General features: G+C 28.3%; 3 protein-coding genes and 1 long non-coding RNA gene across 4 annotated transcripts; 3 read left to right on the top strand and 1 right to left on the bottom strand.

Annotated features, from left to right (window-relative positions):
* Window positions 1-2,705: 2,705 nt before the first annotated feature.
* Window positions 2,706-4,874, top strand: LOC126551175 (uncharacterized). The gene is made up of 2 exons (XM_050203962.1): window positions 2,706-3,510; window positions 3,661-4,874. The coding sequence occupies exons 1-2, from the start codon at window positions 3,324-3,326 to the stop codon at window positions 4,251-4,253; spliced, it is 780 nt and encodes a 259-aa protein (XP_050059919.1). The 5' UTR covers window positions 2,706-3,323; the 3' UTR covers window positions 4,254-4,874.
* An 8,645-nt stretch (window positions 4,875-13,519) lies between these two features.
* Window positions 13,520-15,912, top strand: LOC114124533 (vesicle transport through interaction with t-SNAREs homolog 1A). Its single transcript, XM_027987816.2, has 6 exons — window positions 13,520-14,031; window positions 14,107-14,195; window positions 14,279-14,337; window positions 14,416-14,560; window positions 14,646-14,848; window positions 14,914-15,912. The coding sequence occupies exons 1-6, from the start codon at window positions 14,024-14,026 to the stop codon at window positions 15,061-15,063; spliced, it is 654 nt and encodes a 217-aa protein (XP_027843617.1). The 5' UTR covers window positions 13,520-14,023; the 3' UTR covers window positions 15,064-15,912.
* Window positions 15,913-16,063: 151 nt separating this feature from the next.
* Window positions 16,064-20,338, bottom strand: LOC114124532 (protein XRP2-like). Its single transcript, XM_027987815.2, is given in 8 exon segments — window positions 16,064-16,957; window positions 17,828-17,980; window positions 18,316-18,451; window positions 18,626-18,761; window positions 18,835-18,987; window positions 18,990-19,006; window positions 19,361-19,570; window positions 20,075-20,338. Coding segments are annotated over 8 exon segments (978 nt in total). The 5' UTR covers window positions 20,134-20,338; the 3' UTR covers window positions 16,064-16,843.
* LOC126551484 (uncharacterized) lies at window positions 18,334-19,202 on the top strand. The gene is made up of 2 exons (XR_007605390.1): window positions 18,334-18,482; window positions 18,642-19,202. It is a non-coding gene; the product is annotated as an uncharacterized LOC126551484 (long non-coding RNA).
* Window positions 20,339-20,590: the final 252 nt, after the last annotated feature.

Below are 20,590 nucleotides of genomic sequence, written 5' to 3'. Positions count from 1 at the left end.
CGGAATTGCAATCTCTGGGAACTGCGAAGGCAGATGCTAACGCAGATCACCTATAGTGTCTACGTATATATTATAATAGGTATATATATATATAATGGTAATAGTTTTAAGTGTGTAGTTGTGAAAAGCAAACGTAATCCTCACTCCTCAGTACCTTATATGGTTAAACAAATAATTAATGAAATATATATTTTAATACAATGAAAAGATAAATACCTATTATACAAACAGATAATAATATTATAATATTTAATGACTTAAAGTTTTGATGTCAGCATTTTAACGTTTTACGATCTATTATAAGTAAAAAAATAGATAGATAACACATAATATGCTAATATATAACAATATTCTCGTGTATTTTTATACCAATATCTACCACATTTGTTTAAATATAACACACGCTATACGCCAATATCATGTGAGTATATATAAATATAATAATAATAAATAATAATATTATAAGGAAGTCTATATACACATATGACTATATAAGATTAAAACATCTTACTATAGAATGTGTAATATGGTCAAAGTGGATGTATCCAATTTAAAGTAGTATAATAATACTTATGCTGGGTTGCATGACAAAATGATTAATTGATAATTCAATGGCTTAATAAATTTGAATGGGCTAATCTTGGACCACTAATTTATGCGATGTTTAAAAGACTATACTAGTCCCTTATTAATTGATTCGTTAGATGTTTCATGATTGTTGATTCAACCTGATATTAGTGTGGTAAATAATTAACGATCCTTAATATACAGCGTTATTGTTATTAAATATTAATGTAATCGAAAGCAAAATGACCACAGACAGCTTAGAGTACCTATACTATACAAGATACACGACGTGTTATGTACGTAGTACGTTCCCATCATGTATACCATTAAATTGATTTATTAAAATTTCGATAAACAGACATACAGTCCACATAATTAGAACGTAAGCATTATTATTTAGGTCTTAAAATTAAACCTTAAAACTCCACCTTCCAATTTGAGTTTATTTCAAAGGGTGAAAGGAGTAACAGAATTGGTTCCCATAATTTGGCCGAATCGGTTCTCGTTTGTGTGTAGGTAAAAATATATAGTTACAAATTTAATTTAATTTTTAATAATTGGTAAAATATATAAATTAGATAGTATAAAATATAAACGTACCTAAACTCTATAGTAGAAATAGATTGTTGGAGGTTTAGCAAATTATAGCCGATACCTACCACGATCGATTAAGTTAATGATTAATGTATAGGTACATACTTTAGATCGTTGTATGAGTATATCGTATATGCATTTTATGTAAGTATAACAATAATGTTAGTAAGAGCTGTACAGTCTCGAATAACACAGTCATTTATACTCGTGTCAATTTATAAATTGATATAATATAATATATCAATATTATATATCAAATAATTTATAAATTTATTTTCGATTATACATCGATCGTATATTGATTTATATTTTGTAATTTTAATTGTTCCTTATTATAGAGTTTATATCTAGTGAAAAGGGCGAATCCGTTGTTCTCCCCGCCATCGTTTCATCGCCAAGTCCGCCAAGTCCTACGGAACAATTAATGTTTTGTCGAATAAAAGTCACATGAAAGAAATATTTTTTGGAACAAAAGTCCAGTGGAAAAAAATGTTTTTTGGAACAAAAGGTAGCAACCCCAGAGCAGTGAGGGAATGGCATTAACGCAGGCATCACTGTAACAACGTTTTTTTTTTTCATTTTGGTGTTACTGCTAAAAATATTACAAAAAAAAGGGTGTCCGGTAAAGTATAAATATACCTAATTAATATATGTTGATGCAAAATTCAAACGAGCCAATGAAATGCGCGTATTTAAGTACGGCGCTGAGGCTAAAGAGGATATGTTAATACGCGTCAGTCGATGAAATCGCCGGTGGCGGCGAGAATGCTTTGCGGTAAGTCGGTTGGCGGTGAGATGTCCTAGACCGAGTACCAACCCTACATGCCAAATTGATTCCGGTTTTGGAAAAAAGGTATTTTATTAAGGCGAGCCGCATTGGTTCCTGTTTAATCATTCACATTTTCCTTCTCTATCTTAGATATAGGCTTAGGGCTATCAATTTTAAAGTAGGCTAGTGAAAAATAATAATCAACATCTAATTAGTTCCCTTTTCAGGGTCTAGGAGATGTGGGAAAATGTGGGCATCGTAGAGCTCTTGGAATAAACGAAATTATTTATTATAGTAATTATAAGAATTGTTATTATTTTCATTGTTACAATATCATTTGATATGAAGTAAACACGATCAATTATGATAATATAGTAATACTTTTACAACACTTTACTACTTAAAAATTATATCTAATAAATGTGTATGACTGTATGTCAGTGGCGTACTTACGGGGATGGTGTAAAGGGTTTTCCACCCACCCCCCACCCACCACCAAACCAAAATATTTTATATAATGGTTAGAACAAAATAAAAATGAAGTTCTAATAACTCATAAATTGTAAATTATAATTTATAAGCCCCCCCCCTACCAGAAAAAAATATATCTACACCACTGCTGTATGTGTACACAAAATGCATTAATCTGGCTTATTCTAAATATTATAATATAATATTTTAATTGTAACTTGTAATTTTAGTTTAAATTATTTTTATTTATAATATGATTTTGTAATATTATTAGTTACCTGATTATGACGTATATAATTTTAAATATTGAATTTTGTTTGACTAAAAATTATTTAATACAAAAAATAGTAAAAATTGATAGCAAAAAAGAAACTGACCATTATTGTGAGTATTTTGTCTTTTATCATCCAGGTAGATTGACCGAGAACATCATCTATTGTAAGGACACGTGTTCCAAAACATTTCTGTGCGGGGTGTATATTTTATTGTTAACGTCGGGGGGTATCGAAACAACCAATCGGCCGAATAAAGTGTTTCCCAAAATCATTGAAAATAATACAAGAATTCTGTATTTTACATAGTAAATGTCCAAAATATTTTAGTAATCCATGACTTAAAATGTTACCACCACCAAAAAATTCTTAAAATCCAGAAGTGTGGCCCCGATAGTGTCAATAGCTGGCCACTATTTTAAACAGTATACTTTGTCCTTTGTACGCGTACGGTTTTCGTCCTTACATTTCTTCCTATTTTCAATTTTATTAAATTAAAGTTTATTATGGAGCACGATCATGGTATGTATACATATTATAAATTTACAGTTAATATGCGTATTATTTAATTATTCGATTAACTTAGTATTTAATGATTATTTATTTAAGAAAATTGCACTGAACCCGTCCAACCTAACCGTAATAATTTTATGGAGACTGAACCGCAAATATTTTTGCCCGATGCGCAAGCAGGACCGTCAAACCAGTACCAAAATGTACCTGTTCTAATTAACGGACAAGACGTTATGTTAAACAGTGTTTGGAATTACGACGATGATAATATGAGCGTAGATGTATCGGAACCTGTGAAAAATGATGAGCTATGCAATGTACAAGGTAAGATTTTTTTAAATATATTATGTGCATAAGTAGGCGACTTTTAGTTTTATTTTTTAAATTTAAAGATTTGTATAGACTATAGGAGATACATTTTATTTCAATAATTCAGTATTATAGATATGACATTAGCTTTTTTTTTATCTGTAGATCGTTGCGCTGTAGATAGAAATAATGTTTGCGTTGAAAGGACTAACACTGCTGGAGATATCAAAAGAGCGCGTTTGGGTTTAGTAAAAAAACAAAGATTCGTCAAAACCAGTTCGACCTTCAATGGATTGTTCACTAACTACTTTGCAAAAAACACTGATAATATTCAAGACTTCAGTGTATTATTAAAGGCAATCAAGTCTGATTTAATCAAAATATTAAAACTATCGGTAGAAGAAATTTGGATTCAATTCTGTATAGAAGTAGAAGTGATGTTTTATGAATCTAACGACAAAGACAAATACCAAATTAGAGCACTTAAAACATCAACCAGACGGATTGTTCTACCGTGTTATGTAAACAAAGAGGTAAAACTTTCGTTTTCCAAATTGATGGAACAAAAGATATCATACTCGAAGAAGTCAAGTATTTTTCATATTTACGGAACTGTATTAAAGATATTTAGTACATGGCCGATATGTAGACCACAGACCCCACTCCTCGAACGTACGATTGATGATTATATACTCGAGGACTTAAGTAACGAAGAGAATGATGATGATGATGATTTTAATGATTTTTTTTTTAAATGATAGTTAACAAAATAACGACGATCAAAATTGTAATTCTGTAAATAAGTACATTTTTTTTAAACTGACTCATCTTTATCACTATTCTCACTAAAATCATCCAGAGTAAAAACGATACGACAAATTCTTAAAAGTCCGTTAAGCCGTCGTGTCACTTAATTGAGTAGAAAGGTGAAATATCAGTATAATAATATGATAATTTTCACCGATCATTAGAGACACACATACGTATAATAATAATTAATTTTTATAATCGTAAATTTTCATTCGACATTTGGTCGACATTAGACCTATTTCACACGGATGCGTATCATATATTTACTCGTGATTTTCATACGTGAGCGTTTCAGTCGTTAGCGGCTTATATAGTAGACACTAAACAGTAGCGTGTATTAACTTAACTATAATATAAATTATATCGTGTGTTTACGAAACGCGTCCACGTGAAATGTGCCTTAATCATTTCAACTGTGTGAGTTCAACTCAAACAGTCACTTTATAATTTATGTGATAAATAAATATAATTAATACTTGTGTAAGGTTCAATAATACTAATTAATCAGTTAGGTAATGCATGTTTGTTTATTTGTTTTTTTTTTATGTTAACTCAAATTAGTTTGTCAACTCTTAGACTATTTTACTCTATATTGTGTACATCATTTGTGAAGAGTGCCTATGCATTCGAGTTTTAAGAATAAATTTTTTTTGAAAAAAAAAAAATGTTTTGACTATACTTGACTTGTAAATTAATTAGAAATTAATGAAAATATGATACATTGATTTAATATAATATCCTTCTTGTGTTATCTTGTATTTATTAATAATTTATCTCAATATTGTACCGTACTTCCGCTCACCGCTACAACTATCCAAATCCCAGTTCTTAGCACAAATTGTATACTTGAAATTATTACTACGGAATCTCCGCGGACGAAGCATGGATATGATACATATTTTATCTGATATTGTGAGCACAAACATATTTACATATCTGAACACAACAAAAAATCGACAAGCGATAAGTCTATGAAAAATATTTAGGTTACAACAAAATAATAAAATATTATACAAAAATATGTTGATACCGAGTTGCGGTCGAGATTAAATCAGGTAAAAATAATCCTATAATTGCGTTCAAGTACAAAACAGGTAAAAAACAAAATTCTAGCTGCGGTTGAGAAAAATGATTAATTATTCTTATTACTTGTTAGTTGTTAGTATTACTATTTACTATTTATAAATACTAATATTTATAATCATTGGTATTGCATATTATTACGCTACGGACCTACGATTATATTCAAAATACAAATTTATAGTTATACTTTCAATTATAATATAGTTATATTTAAAATATACGAGATATAAAATATATATTTAACGTATAAAAATAATATGCTCATAATAACACACTGGCTCATATTTGTATGGTACACATTTCATAAGTATCAGCGAGTCAATTTATTTTTTCAAATACTGTTTGATTTTATTTTTAATGAATTTCTACTTATATGCTTTCACTTTTTTTATTTATTTACAAATCCACGAATTGATTTTTGAATATATGTATCAATCTGAATATTTTTAACACACTTTAAAAATTCAAATATGTTAGGATGTGGCGATCGGTTCTCACTTTTGAATTCAGACGATATTGTCTGGATTTAAAATTATTTAATAAAAATAATTTTTTTCCATTTTTACTATACATTATTGACATTTTTAATACATATTAAAGTCAATGAGTCAACGTTTTGCAATTTTATACTAAATCGTATAAACCGTATTTTTAATTTTTCTATTTTAATAATTAACACTATATATAATTACTAGTTACTACTTAGCTATAAAACTTTTATTTATAATATATACTAGTATATAATAGTACAAAGTGTCTGCGTTCTGCAATGTACCTTTTTACGAGACCGTACTAAGTGTCCGCGTTTCGCACTTAATGTTTGAGGCTTGACCATACAAAGTGACCTAAAACCAAATCTATTTCGTCGGTACAAAAAAGGTAGGTAAATTAAAAAGGTACCTATACAATTACAATTATTTTCAATTAAATTTTTAACCCACTTGTAGTACTGATGCTCAGTACAGATAATCTTATATGTCTGTATCAAAATGTTTAATTAACAATATTTGGGCCACAACTCGTATGTAGGTACCTTAAAAAAACCTGAGCGTAATTAGGAGAAAAATTTTATTACGGGACACAACTAGTTGCCACCTCTTTTATTTCTATACCATAATTCTTTTTTTCCTGGGATTTTCAGCGAAATTGATATATTATTATGACCTTATTATCTAGTTCGTAGCTACCTGAAGACTAATTTACAGGTAGGCGATGTTATTTTAAAATTAACTATCATTTATTCATACGATTTTAAATTTTTCGAAAAATAGGTATTTTTCTAAATATTCAAAGTATAACATTTCAATATCTTTCATTGCAAGTATAAAGTACTATATACATTATATTATTATTAATTATTATTGTTGATATGCGTTGGCCGCACGTACGCGCTATTTATAGTACTTCAATAATATCCAGTCTTCACGTCGTTATATACATATTCTATAGGTACATTATTATATCGTAATAAATTTATAATTACCCTATATTTTTATAGAAATATTCTTGAGCCTGTGTGGCTGTGTACCTACATTTTATAAAATGTTATTTAATTTTTGATTATTGTAGTATTGTGCATAGTTATATTATAATGTAGTTTGTCATTTTGAAGGGGGCCACATTTTATTGAGAGAAAAACTATGGGTCAGTTGACCTCCCAAACACTCCCTCCCCTGGGTCCACCTGGCACGACCTAGGCCAAACAATACAATATATTACCTATTTGTATTTCAAATGTTTCACATTGATACTGAACATTGTAAACATATTATTTCCAATATTTTATTTATTACCTATTGTAGGTCCAGTGGGTCAGAAGACGTCAACAGAAGCAGCGATTACCCTTACCGTGGGTTGCGTTGGTTTGTTCGCCGGTCGACGGTTGGATCATTTGTTGCACGAAAGGTCGTTGAAAGGTGTACCTCTGTATACTGTTGGCCTAGCATTATGGCTAATAGAATATTGCTGATCATAATATGTGCCTTAACCATCAATAATTGTGCAATATTGTTGCTGTATTTTGGATTATTTAGATTATTCTTTGGTAAATTTTAAAATAATAATTCTTATTCTGAAAGTTTCATATGAACCGAATTTTTCCTGATTTTTTTCAAGGAAATTATAATTAATTATTAGGCATATAAATTAATAAACCTACTTACCTTTAATATATATATAATATATATATTGAAATTTTAACAATTTTTAAGACTGCGACTTCAATTTATGATCTATTATCTTATAAAATATGCATATGGCCATAGGTAGGAAATATTTTCGAAGGGGTTTTGGTCTAAAATATATACATTAAATTAAATTTATAATATTTATTTTAAAATTGTTATATTTTTAATTTCAGGGTGTTTGTACTTTGTACACCCAAAACACCCCCCTTATCTACGCCCATGAAAATATGTATATAATACGGTTTGCATGAGCCTATAAGTTTATAAAACGTATGATGTATTAAAAGGATAAATGTTGTATGATATTTTTTAATATTTCAGGATATTACAAATCTATTCAAAACATAGTGCTGGTTTCTGTTTTTCCAGTAAGAAAATCATTATAGTATACGCTTCACAAAAACGTGCGGATGACCGCCGCGCGCTCAGTGGCCATTTCTCGTTAGTGGTGTCCAAACTGTTCCAAAATGTATAGTACCTGTCAAACCAGTGGCACGCACTTGTAATAGAGATCAAATATTGAGGCCCACTGGGTTTTAGAAAAATCGACACATGGCACGCTGCGGTCGTCCGCACATTTTCGTGAAACGTACTGTAATAACGTATGTACTATGTGGACGAATTTCATTGGTCTGAAGTATATCATCGTTTGCTGGGATCCTGATCGGAAGTACACAATTTTTTTTTAAAAATATGAATCTAATATTTATGAATAAAAATTTATAAATACATACTTGTTTTAGTATTTAAAATTTTTTTTTATTGCTTATATATATATTATTATAGTATATACAAGTTTTTTGAGAATCAAAATGGTCAATGAAAATGTCGTAATGAATCATATTATAGAATTGGAGTTTTTGAACGGACAACGAAGTGCACGGGGTCAGCTAGTTATATATTATATATGTGTGTGTATAATAGATATATGCTAACTGTGTGTTTTTTTTTGTTTTTGTCATTAGATGAAAAATGTTATGAGCGTTTAAATTTTAAATTTTTACGAAATCGCGTAACAATAACGATTTATCCTGAAACGATTTTAAATATTTGTCATACTAGCTGTCACCTGCATGCTCCACTCCCAAGGATAGATGTTGTAAATTATGGGGCTGTTTCTCAATCTAATCGTTTTTTCGATCATAAAATGGTATAGTGTAGAATATAGATACCTACGTACTTTTTAGCAAAGAACAACAAGAAACCATGACAAAATGCAAGAAAAAAATGACACTACGCCGTGTGATAACATAGTGGAGGCTCGGCCTGAAGTTATGATCGAATTACTGGACTACTGGAGGCTCCGCCTTGAAGTTGGTACCGGTTTTTGTTTACAATAAACCACATGACGTATAGTAGTATTTTATATTACAACCACGATGTAGAGAAGATATTCTCTACATCGTGATTAAAACTACTTGCTTACATAATATTTGAAATTTGCGCGTCGCTTTTGAATCTTTTTCATTCTGATTCAAATATTAATACCTATTCTTTTTAAAAGTTTCTTAATCGTTTATTATCCATTATTAAAAATGGTTGTAAGTTGTGCTGCTTCAATGTGTTCTAATACACAGGACAAAACAAAAGACATCGCTTATCATAGATTCCCAAAAGATGTTGAATTGTAAGTATATTTTTTTTACTTTTGATTATAAAAATGAAAATATGATTTTACCATCAAAATGTATTATATCAATGTAAAAAACCTTAAATATTTATTTAGATGTAATAAATCAGCAACATTGTGTCATCGTTTTGACTTGGTTGACAATGAAAATGGTAAATGTAACAAATCTCAAAGATTGTATTCTATAAATTTTGAACCAGATTATTACTTATCATCTGATAATATCCGTAAGAATACTACCTATACCAAGCAAATTTTATTGGACTATACCATCTTCTATATCTGACAATCAAAAAGATACCTCAAGTAACTATTTTGTTAGTATTTTTTTAAAATTAATAATGAATTAATAATTTAGTTTTAATTTACATTTGATAGGTACAAATATTGTGAAATATCTACACACAACATATTGATGAGGAAAATGTTTTGGACTTGCCAGATCCTGAGTGCAGTGCTGGTATAGCAGTTTGTTCCACACCAATACTTGGACGCACACACTCTAGTACAGAAATGACCAATATATCTAATATCAGCAGAGTGACATGTACTTCACCTACCACTGGTAAGAAAAATAATTTACTTCTATACAATTAAAAAAAAAAAATTATTTATTGATGTTTAATTATTATTAATTAGATGATCAACTGTCACAATCAATATCTTATAGTTGTTCAACACAAACACTTAAGACATTAGCGCGGTATACATCAAGACAAATTAAACTAAAAGAACAGTTAACAACGCAAAAAGAAAAATATGAAAGTCTCCAAGTAGAATTCAAAAAATTACAATAGGCTTATTCTAATGCTTGTAGCTTGTCTAATTTTAATTTAATGTGTGATAAGTTTTTAACTCCAGAAATGTCAACTTTTGTTAAATTACAATCAAAATTAATAAATTTTAAAAATATAGCTCATCATAGTTTATACCTACGCAAAATAATAATAATTTAAGGTGTTTATAAATTCTCGTAAATATACTTTTTATTTAAAGACAAAAAAAATATACTTATACCTAAATAATAAAAATAATTTATTTTTCAGATTAATTCTTACACCCGGGAAAATATATTATATAATAATATTATGACGTCATTAAATGAATAACAATAATAATGATTATTAAAATATTAAATAACAACATTGGGCGTGGCATTATGTAGGTCTTCGCACCATACAGCCAATGAGCGCACTGAATACTTACAATACGGCATTTCTATTGGTTATCACTTATTATTATTATTGAATTCGTTTTAATCTATCTCAACTACTCAAGTCTCAAGATTAAGCTCGTCAGTCATAGTTCGAACGCGGTGATGTGTACTTCTAACTTTCTATGTCCGCAAGACCGTTCAAAGCACCGAGCCGTTGTCACATCTCATACGTACGTTGACAATAATACTTTGATTCATCATCGATTCTACATACACATTCAAAGATGGGTTGTGGGCGACTGCTTAACTACAGGTACGCTTTTAACAATAAATTATTTTAATACATTATAATATATAGTAATACATATATACCTAAGTCGAAATTCAAATTTTACAAGAGAGACACAAAATTATTTTGTGTAACTTATTGTGTTCCCTTTTCGAAATAAACGAAATAAAATACGCTTACTGTTACTATAGTAGATAGGTAGGTTTCGTTTCACACCAAATAGTGTGTTTATAATATGTTTTGCTTTTATAGTATAATTTTTCTAAAAGTATATAAGACGTAGATATACTTGAAAATTTCACCAGTTGTTTAGATTGACATTTTTTTTACAGAATTTAATTTTCAAATTATTTCGCTTATTTTAATGCTATTTATAAGCATTTGAAATATTCGTTTTTGTAAGTTTTTTTTTTTTTATAATTAATATCGATTACAATTTTTTGGCCGAGTCAAAATATTTTAAAATTTAATACAAAGTTCTTTATAAATTAGTCTTGTATAATGATTCAAAAATTATAAGAATACATAGGTATATAGGCACATTTTTTTTTTTATTGGCATTTGAAGTTCAAAATATTGATAAAAATTCGTCAAAATCATGAATATTTGCAAATTATTTTGTAGTTAAAATTTATAAAAAATTCTGTACACTGTACAGGTAGCTTAAAAGTAAAAGTTGAACACTTTATACAAGATTTTCCATAAGTTTGGCTAAAAATAATTATAAATAACTTTAATTTTGTGTATTCATGCCATTAAAACATAAGCCACCTTTTATACCGACTACTGGAAATTATATAATACTATAATATAGGCTTAGGAATTATCTCCGTTTAGAATCGTATTTCGTATAAAATGAAACCTCTCATTGGATTCAAATTTAATACATCAATAAAATTATAGTGACCAACTAATTACTGTAGCCTGTAGGTACAGCAGAGCGTTACTCACTTGACCACTCTTTTTTTTTTGTTTATCAAAATTAATATTTATGCGTTGAGAATGTATTTATATTTTTTTCATTTACTTTATTATCAACTACACTAAATATTGTTCAATGCTCATATCAATGGCTAAACCAGAGGGGTCTCCAGATCCGGACCCCCCTCCCTTAAACCGTGTCGTATCTTTCTAAAATCGTAAAATTATTGTTGTTACAGCAGTATACACATTGTATTTAACTTTATTTTTTACATTTAATTATCATTCAATTTTACATTATAATTACAAATTTACAATATTATTAATATTGTAATTTATTAAAATATTTTACATTAATCCAGTGGTTTTCAATCTTTTTAGTACCGTGACCCAAATTTTCTTCTAAAAATCTATTGCGACCCTTTATACTTCTATAGTTCTATAGTCTATATACAATTTTAAAAAAAACACATAAATTTCTTACAATCTGTAAATAATTAAAAAACTTCTCTTCACCCCCCCAGAAATTGACTCGCGACCCACAGTTTGAGGAAAGCTCTATTAATCAAACAATAAAATAATGATTAAATTTGTTTGCTACTTTAAAATAATCATATTTTTGGGCCCCCCTTAAAAAATCCTGGTTTCGCCACTGGCTCAAACACAAGTATTTTTTCTAAAGGATTTTTTTTTTATTTATTATTGTTTTTATTTGTTTATTATAATGTTTTAATACACGTTATAATTATATTCACAAATAATTATATTGTTTTTATTTCGTAATTTTGAGTAAGGTATATAAATTGGTTGTTAAAATATTAATTATTTGCGAAAGAGACTAAAAATATGTTCAATGTTTTTAATACACTCGCATATTACATTGATCTAAATTGATATTTAGTTTAATCGCACAAGACTAAAGTTCTATAAATAAATTATATTTTTATTTAATTACTTTTTTTTAAATTTAATGTTTAATTGGTATAGTGACTAGTCTCTATAGTAGTCTAGATTTAACTTTTAGGCAACATCCTATGAATCGTCTAAACTCTAAATCATCTGCATTTTAGCAGATGATAAATTAAGATATCACTTTATAGAATAATTTTAACATAATCTTGTGAAATACTACTTCCAGATCACAACAATTAGATATACCATATACACCTTAGAGGATCTATTTTTATAGTTTTTCTTTAAATTTAGACATAAATAAAATTTATAACACAATTATTTTTTAGTAACTTTTATTTTTAACTTTTTATTAACTGTAGGTAGGTAATAACATTTAAAAAGTCATTGTTTTTACTAGTAATTATATGTAGCATGGCTGATTATTAAATTATTATAACTTTCTACTTCAATTAATTTCTTCTAATAATTCAATATTTTTTTGTATAGGTACATTGATTCGATGTCTTTATTCTTATTTCTTGATAATAGACGGACTCTGAAAAGGCGAAAATAATATATTATATTATTAATATTTAATATTTTACGATGTTTTACTTAAATGTTATAGTATTTTACGATCTTAGTAAACGCAGTTTATAAAAAAGAAACAATTTTCGTGAAGGCGAGGCAAAAGCCAAGAATGGAACGCAGTCACGCAGATTTCTAAGTCGAGACAATCCTCCCTAAAATCGGACGTCTGGGACTCTGGGCCAAACTACGTACCGTGTTCCTACTTTTAAAATGCACAATGTACCTACCGGCACTCAGTTTACAGCATGAATTAAGATAAGTAATATAGTAATAAGCTTTAGCATATAAGTACAGGCATACAGTGTATGTTTAGGTCCTAAACTTTATGGTTTTTTTTATATCTGCAACATGTTTTCTTCAGCATACGTCCCATATACATATGGTCGTATATCCAGATATCCTATTCGTGTATATTATATCAAATATTATTATTAATTAATAATTATGTCTTACGATTTCTATGAGTAGATCGCATTTTATACGCCGTACGCCATACGGTACGATAGCCATCGCAGCAGCTGATTTTTGTCGCCGACTAATATTTTTAATTTTTTTTTTTTGTGATACGCGACGTGGTTCGTTTGATGACGTCACTTTATATTGATTACAAAGTGATAAAGAAAAGTTCGAAAGTACAATATTGAATAACCAAAACACTACGACAATGCAAACTACAAAAATACGAACTACAAGTGTACAACACCACGACCATAATTAAAGCCGTACCCTGTATCTAAAGTCTAAACTTTGACGTATGCCATTCTAATTTCCAGTCGTAACGAGAATTGTTTATTGAGTGTTTTTAAATTTTATTTTACTTAACTTCCGACCACCTGCTGCGGTAGTGTCAAGTCGAAGTCTCGGTCCGAAGTATTTCATATTTTCACACTTGTTCTCGTGTCCTCGTCTTCTCGAATTCCTGGACAGCGATGCTGTTGATTTAAGCCACATCTGTTAATGTCCTGCAGATGGAAAAGTAAGTAAACCCATTAACCCGTTCTACTGTTTTTTGATTTTTTTTATTCTACAAAATATTACCTATGCTTTACAGCAAATTATTAGCCGATTACGAACAGCAGTTTGGTGTGACCAGTGCAGAGATCACATCAAAAATCAGCAGACTTGGTCATATAGCTGGCAGTGAGTAATAACTAACATAAATAATTACAGAGGTGGGGTTTTGTTTATTTATAATAACTTTTTTTTATGTGTACAATTTATAGATGATAGAAATGAGTACATCAAAGAAATCGAACGAAACCTCGATGAGGTACACGATTTGGTTAGTATAAATGTCAAAAAAATAAATAATGATAAGCTGTTATTATGGTATTTTGACATATGTTTAATATTTTTCAAGTTGGAACAAATGGACTTGTCGGTCAAAGAATCGGATGTGTCTGTACGCGCCAAACTTCACAATCGAGTAGCTAGTTACAGGGCTGAACTGCACAGGTTAGCCAAAGAGTTTGCCCGAGCAAAATGTACAGTCAACATTGATTTAGGTATATTACATAGTAAATAGGTAGGCACCATACAAAATTTGTTTTAGCTTCATTCTAAATTGCTCGTTTAAATTGAATGTTACAGAAGATGATAATCATTTTGCCGAAAGTGGAGATATAACTTCCGAACAAAAACAAAGGTTATTGTATACGTCTGAACGTCTTAACCAATCAGGAATACAATTAGATAATACTTATCGTATTGCTGTCGAGACTGAAGAAATTGGTTCACAAATACTAACTGATTTAAATCGTCAACGAGAAACTATGCATAATTCCTTTAATAGGGTAACTTAGTTCATCACTTGACATTTGCCTATGTTTATATTTTTCATACTTAATTTATATTACAGCTCAGAGATGCAAATGCCGACCTGGGCAGAAGCACCCGAATGATGAATGCCATAATTACACGTTCCAGACAACACAAAATCATACTATTTGGTGTCATGGCAGCATTTTGTTTTCTCTTAGTCTTTGCGTTGTACCATACATTCCTTTAAATATTAATTCCTATTTCATGGGTTAATTTGTTTTAATTTTGTTGTTGTCTTTTTAAATTTTCATTGTAATTGTTATTATTTATATTTGAAATACATTTAACAGAAATTTCTGAACAACTATCAGTAAAAACAAAGTATAAAGTATTTAAATACTTTCATAACAAATCTATTAAAATCAACAACTCAATAGATTTCAAATGATAACATCTACAATTAATTATTATTAAGAGAATGCTAACCCACATGTTTTGTTTCAGTCTTATAAATTTATAACACACTAAAATTACGTTCACAACAATCCATTTTACCATGTTACTTTTAAAATGAGAATGAATTGATAAATATTATAAAATTTAAATTAAGATTATTATCAAGGACATCTCTGAGGCGTTTATTGATTTTTTTATTTTAAAACGAGTTATGATAATTTTAAAATATACAAAACAATTGTAGTTTTAAAATGATCCTAAATCGCTTAATAATTATAAAGGTATCAATAAAATTTTCAAAGATCTTGTCTGTTGTAAATTTTTATTACAGATCAATTCACTTTAATATTATAATTAACAATTATTGTGAACGTACTTTTTTCTGTTCATTTGCAACACAGAGACAACACATGCAGTGTGGCATCCTCTTGTCATTCCATAATACATTTTATTTATGTGCTTAAAATCAAATTATATATTTTTTTTCATCTGCCTGTTTAAATTAATTATTCTAGATTATTTAATGTTTTATTATACTCTTATTGGGTTATTTTTTTTTATTCTACAATAGTAAACCACAATCTAAGTATATTTTTGGAAGATTGGTTTATTGTTGAAATAAATAAGTGTATGACTGTCATTCAGTATACATCAATTTGCTTATTGCTATCTTTAATAATCTTTATTTTTTAGATTTCAGCCATCTTTCCCTGTTTTCTGCAACTTCTCCATTGTTTACTTGGTAGTTTAACAACTTTTTTAACATGGTTTATCCATCAAAAATGTGATCTATCTAATGGTTTTTCCTAAACAGACTTCTAAGGATGTCGGTATGATTTGTTGTCTCTCTAACACACAACATAAATAAAACATATTCATGTAAAATCATTTTTCATGACCAGTAATTTAGAATAAAATACCATACATATTAAATATATTATATACAGCATATTTAAAAATATAATAATAAAAGTTTATATTATAGTGTATAGTTTTAAGATAATATTTAGACAAATTAATATAACATAGGTACTCTCCTCAAAAATATAAAAAGCGATTTTGCATGAATATGTTTTGTCTAAGTTGTATGTAGGGTAGAGAACTTACAGTGCTATCATATCCTTTTAATAGCCGTTTGAATAATTCTTTTTTCTCTAAGCATTTATATTTAGGTATAAACATATATAAATTAATTAATAAGAATAATTTTTTATCTATATTTTTATAATAATATAATTTATTATATCTCTTTTCAGTCAAAAACGTACAGTTAAAATCATTAAATAAAAAAAAAAATACATATTTAAATTCTTATCGAAAATAAATTCATATTAACAAATAATTTTTCAAAACATATGTCTACAAAATTAAAATTATTCATATTGTAATTAATTAATATTGTGCATTAATTATTTTGTTTAAACAAACATACATTAATTTAAAAATTGTTAAAATAATTTCTGAAAACAAAATTTACAATGTTATCATAAAATTATATTAATATTAATTATTAACATGTCCAGATAATGAAATAACTACATAAAAATGAAATTAATTAATTTTTTTAATGATTAGGGTTGAAATTCACTCTCGAATGTGTGGAAAAACATTTTAATTAGTTCTTTGGCTTCATTGTCTGTTGTACTGATTTTTGTTGTGAATTGAGGAAAATCATTGGCTAAAATCTATTAAAAAGTATGAATAAAATTAAAATTGTACTTTAGATACTTTATATCTCATATAACTTTATAACTCAGTGTAAGATCAAGGATAGTCAGTCGTTGAAAGCAATATAATAACATTAATACTCCTAAAAAGTTTTTAACCCAGGAATAAGATCATTTTGGGCCTAAGACCAAACAATTTAATGGACCTAAAAGCAATTCAATATTATTAACTCATAAATAAATATATTTCAGAGATAGAAAATTTTTTTTTTTAAAGAACTATGTTTTTTATACATATAATTTTTTCTTGATTATTTGTAAGTAAACTTTTCAATTATTTCATCCTAAACATTACTTCCAGAACTAAAAATTATTAAATTAGTAAAAATTTCCTGTGAACTTCTTGTTCTGTTCTTATTCTTTAAGCAAGCTAGTTTAGAGAAAGTTCTTTTGGTTGAACAATTTATAATAGGTATAGAGTAAGATACACCTATTTTTAATTGAAGTGTACAAGTTAGGAAAAAGAGAGTAATACATTTTATCATTAAAAGACTTTCAAATATCTAACATATTTTTCTTTTGTGTCATTGTCTGCATTGTTATAACATGAATGTAAACACAGTTCATACATTTTTTAAATTGTTAATAATTAGTTATAATGTTTGAAAAATTGTTAATCGACAGTATTTCCATTTCTTACCATAATCATCATACTAAAAATAGATTTTAACATAATATTACACATTACATCCTTATTATGTTGTTCTACTATAGGATATTTACCAACTGCCAAGAGCCCACTTAGATATCTATGGTGAACCCAGGGCCATACCTCTTCCCCTCTTAATCCGAGACTAAATTGTTTTTATATTTTATGATGGATCTTACCGCTAAACATTTTTTTATAGCATGCGGGCCCTGTATTTGTAGCCCTATTATTGTTTCAACTTTTTTAGTTCCAAACAATTTGGCTCGTTCTTGGAACACTTTTGTATCCTTGCCATCACTATGACTGCATTTGATCAACAGTAAATCTGTTTCCTGAAAAAACAACAGTCACTTTTTAATAAAATATTTTTTGTGAATTTGATTAGGCCATCTACATTTAGGTGATTTATAGACTGTATACATTTCTACTATGATAAATGAATTTAAGATAAAATCAATATTATAAGTAATACTCGAGCAAAACTCACAACTCACTAATGTATATAATATTGCTAATAAGTCATTAGACATAATATTTAAGTACTTTAAAAGTTTTTTTTAATTAAGACATTAACATTATTTCTATCAAAATTGTAATTTGGCGATGGTTTAAAATATTCTTCTAGTTGTTAGTCTGAACAAATTTATATAATTATATTTTATATTACATGCGACTGTAAAGCTTGTACAAATCGTGAAGCTTCAGTTTCATATCCAAACGCAACAAAGCAATTTTCTTCAGACTGTTGATTACATTTGGTGAGAGGGACTATTGACTTATTGGATTCACTCGTAATTCCATACCTAAGAAATAATACAGCCATATAAGCATCAGGTATGAACAAATATATTTACAAGTTTACAATCTGTAGACCACAGAATAAAAAAGATTCCTTATTTAAATTCAAATACTATAGTTAGATTTTAATCAAGTTCTTCAAACTTTTGAGATCTATTAATTTGATAACGACCACTTACTTGTTTAATTGATCAGATAACTCGACAATGATTGGCTCTTCGTTCACAGTCCAGTTGTCACCTTCGTTCCATGTATAATCGTACACAGTTTTCCAGTTGTTATTCCATATATTAAGATTGGCTTTGACAAATTGATCTAAACGAACGGCAAAAATACTTTTTATAACAGTCATCGTTTACAGTAGACGTGAATGACTACAGATACCTACCAGCCAACTGGTTGTAATAGAACTGGTAACAACTAAATTGCAATTCTCGACTGGATTCGATCACTGGCTGAGTGGAGCAAAACAGCGAAATCTTCAAAGACGCGCAGTCACGAACTCTAAACTGATCACAAGCAACTACCACGGTCGAATGATTGTATCCCTCACAAAAACGCTGTATAATAATAATAATTATTGAATACAAAGTTTATGAAACCTACTCTGGGATGATATTTTAATGTCACAAGTGTTAAGATGTAATTCTCATATTATTGTCATACTTTTTACTTAGAAAACTTGATTTAAAAAATAATATAATGTAATTATGATGAAATTTGTACACAAAAATATAAAAATTGATTTTAATTTGACGTTTAACTGTTTATTTATTTATCAAATTGAGAATAGCGATGTTCTACCACCTAGTACCTACCCATATTTTAGTCTCTATTATTTACTTGGTACTATCAACGGTTTTTTAGTCGGATAAATTCTCCATCGTTATAAATTAACAAATTTTTATTTTTACCTTTGTTTGGTTGGTCCTATCACAATTGTGCATCTTTGACAGTCATCTACAGTTACTGAACTTGTATGGTCGAGCAAGTAAATGTTGGAGTCCTGACAGTTACGAATAACAAATTGTTGACCGCCAATCGACCCTGGAGACTTATAAGCCGTACAACCGTTCAAATTTTCCATCACATAATCAGCAGGGTCTAAGTGTTTTCGTTCAACCCTATGAATCCAACAAAACAATTACATACAATGTACAAATGATTTATAGCCCTGTAAGTTTTAGTCTTCAACTGATATACGATATGAATCAAGGATGATATAAGAAATCTAGAAGGGGGAATGAGCTTGAGTTTACTTAGAATTTAACACTTTTAGTTTTGAAGTCGGTACCTACTCTAATAATAAAAAATAAGTATTTAAATTATGGTTAATTATTTCATCATTTTTTAAATACATTTTTATGTAAGGTATAAAGCCGACATTAAATGATTATTTGATTTAAAAATGTGTATATGAAATTGTATAATAATTCATGATCATCTCATAAGAATTATGTAATTGAAAGATTTAGGAGGGATCTAAGCATCTCAATTTTTTCCTGTACATTTGTTGGTAATTGGATCGGTTGATCAACGGATAAATACCTAAATTGGTAAATTTATCTAATTATATTTATCTCATGTCAAAGCACAAATATTATACAACAAAGCATGATTATAGTTACCATGAGTATACCAGTTTTTTTGGCTCTTTGGCAGAAGTTTTGCAACAGAAACCTCCCATTTTTGTACTTATGTTGAATCTTCCTTGATATTAATACAATGTATACAAATATCCGTTTCCATGGTAACTTTAGTTTATACACAATGGAATCATTCATTTCTATTGTGTACCAACAAAAGTTTTATTCAACACACCGTTATTCAAATGATAGTATTAAAAACAATATATAATATTATGATGACTGTTAAAGTCAATAACAATGGTATCACTGAAAATTAATACTAACATATTTTAAGAATCGCTTAATTTTAAAATATACGCATCGCAATAATAATGATTTAAATTATTTAAATACAACTACAAAATACTCCACATTTTGACAAAAATTATATTCAAAATGTGTAAAGTACACTTCTGAAATTAGTAATGAGAGTATGAATGATTCTTTTTAAAATCTAGACCAGCATAGTTATTTTAAATTGATATGATATATATATATTTTTTAAATAACCTGATA

This window comes from Aphis gossypii, chromosome 3, assembly GCF_020184175.1.
Source record: "Aphis gossypii isolate Hap1 chromosome 3, ASM2018417v2, whole genome shotgun sequence".
In the NCBI taxonomy this organism is placed as follows: Eukaryota; Metazoa; Arthropoda; class Insecta; order Hemiptera; family Aphididae; genus Aphis; species Aphis gossypii.
Note: the sequence above shows the minus strand (reverse complement) of the source record. Positions and strands in the feature narration are given on the sequence as shown.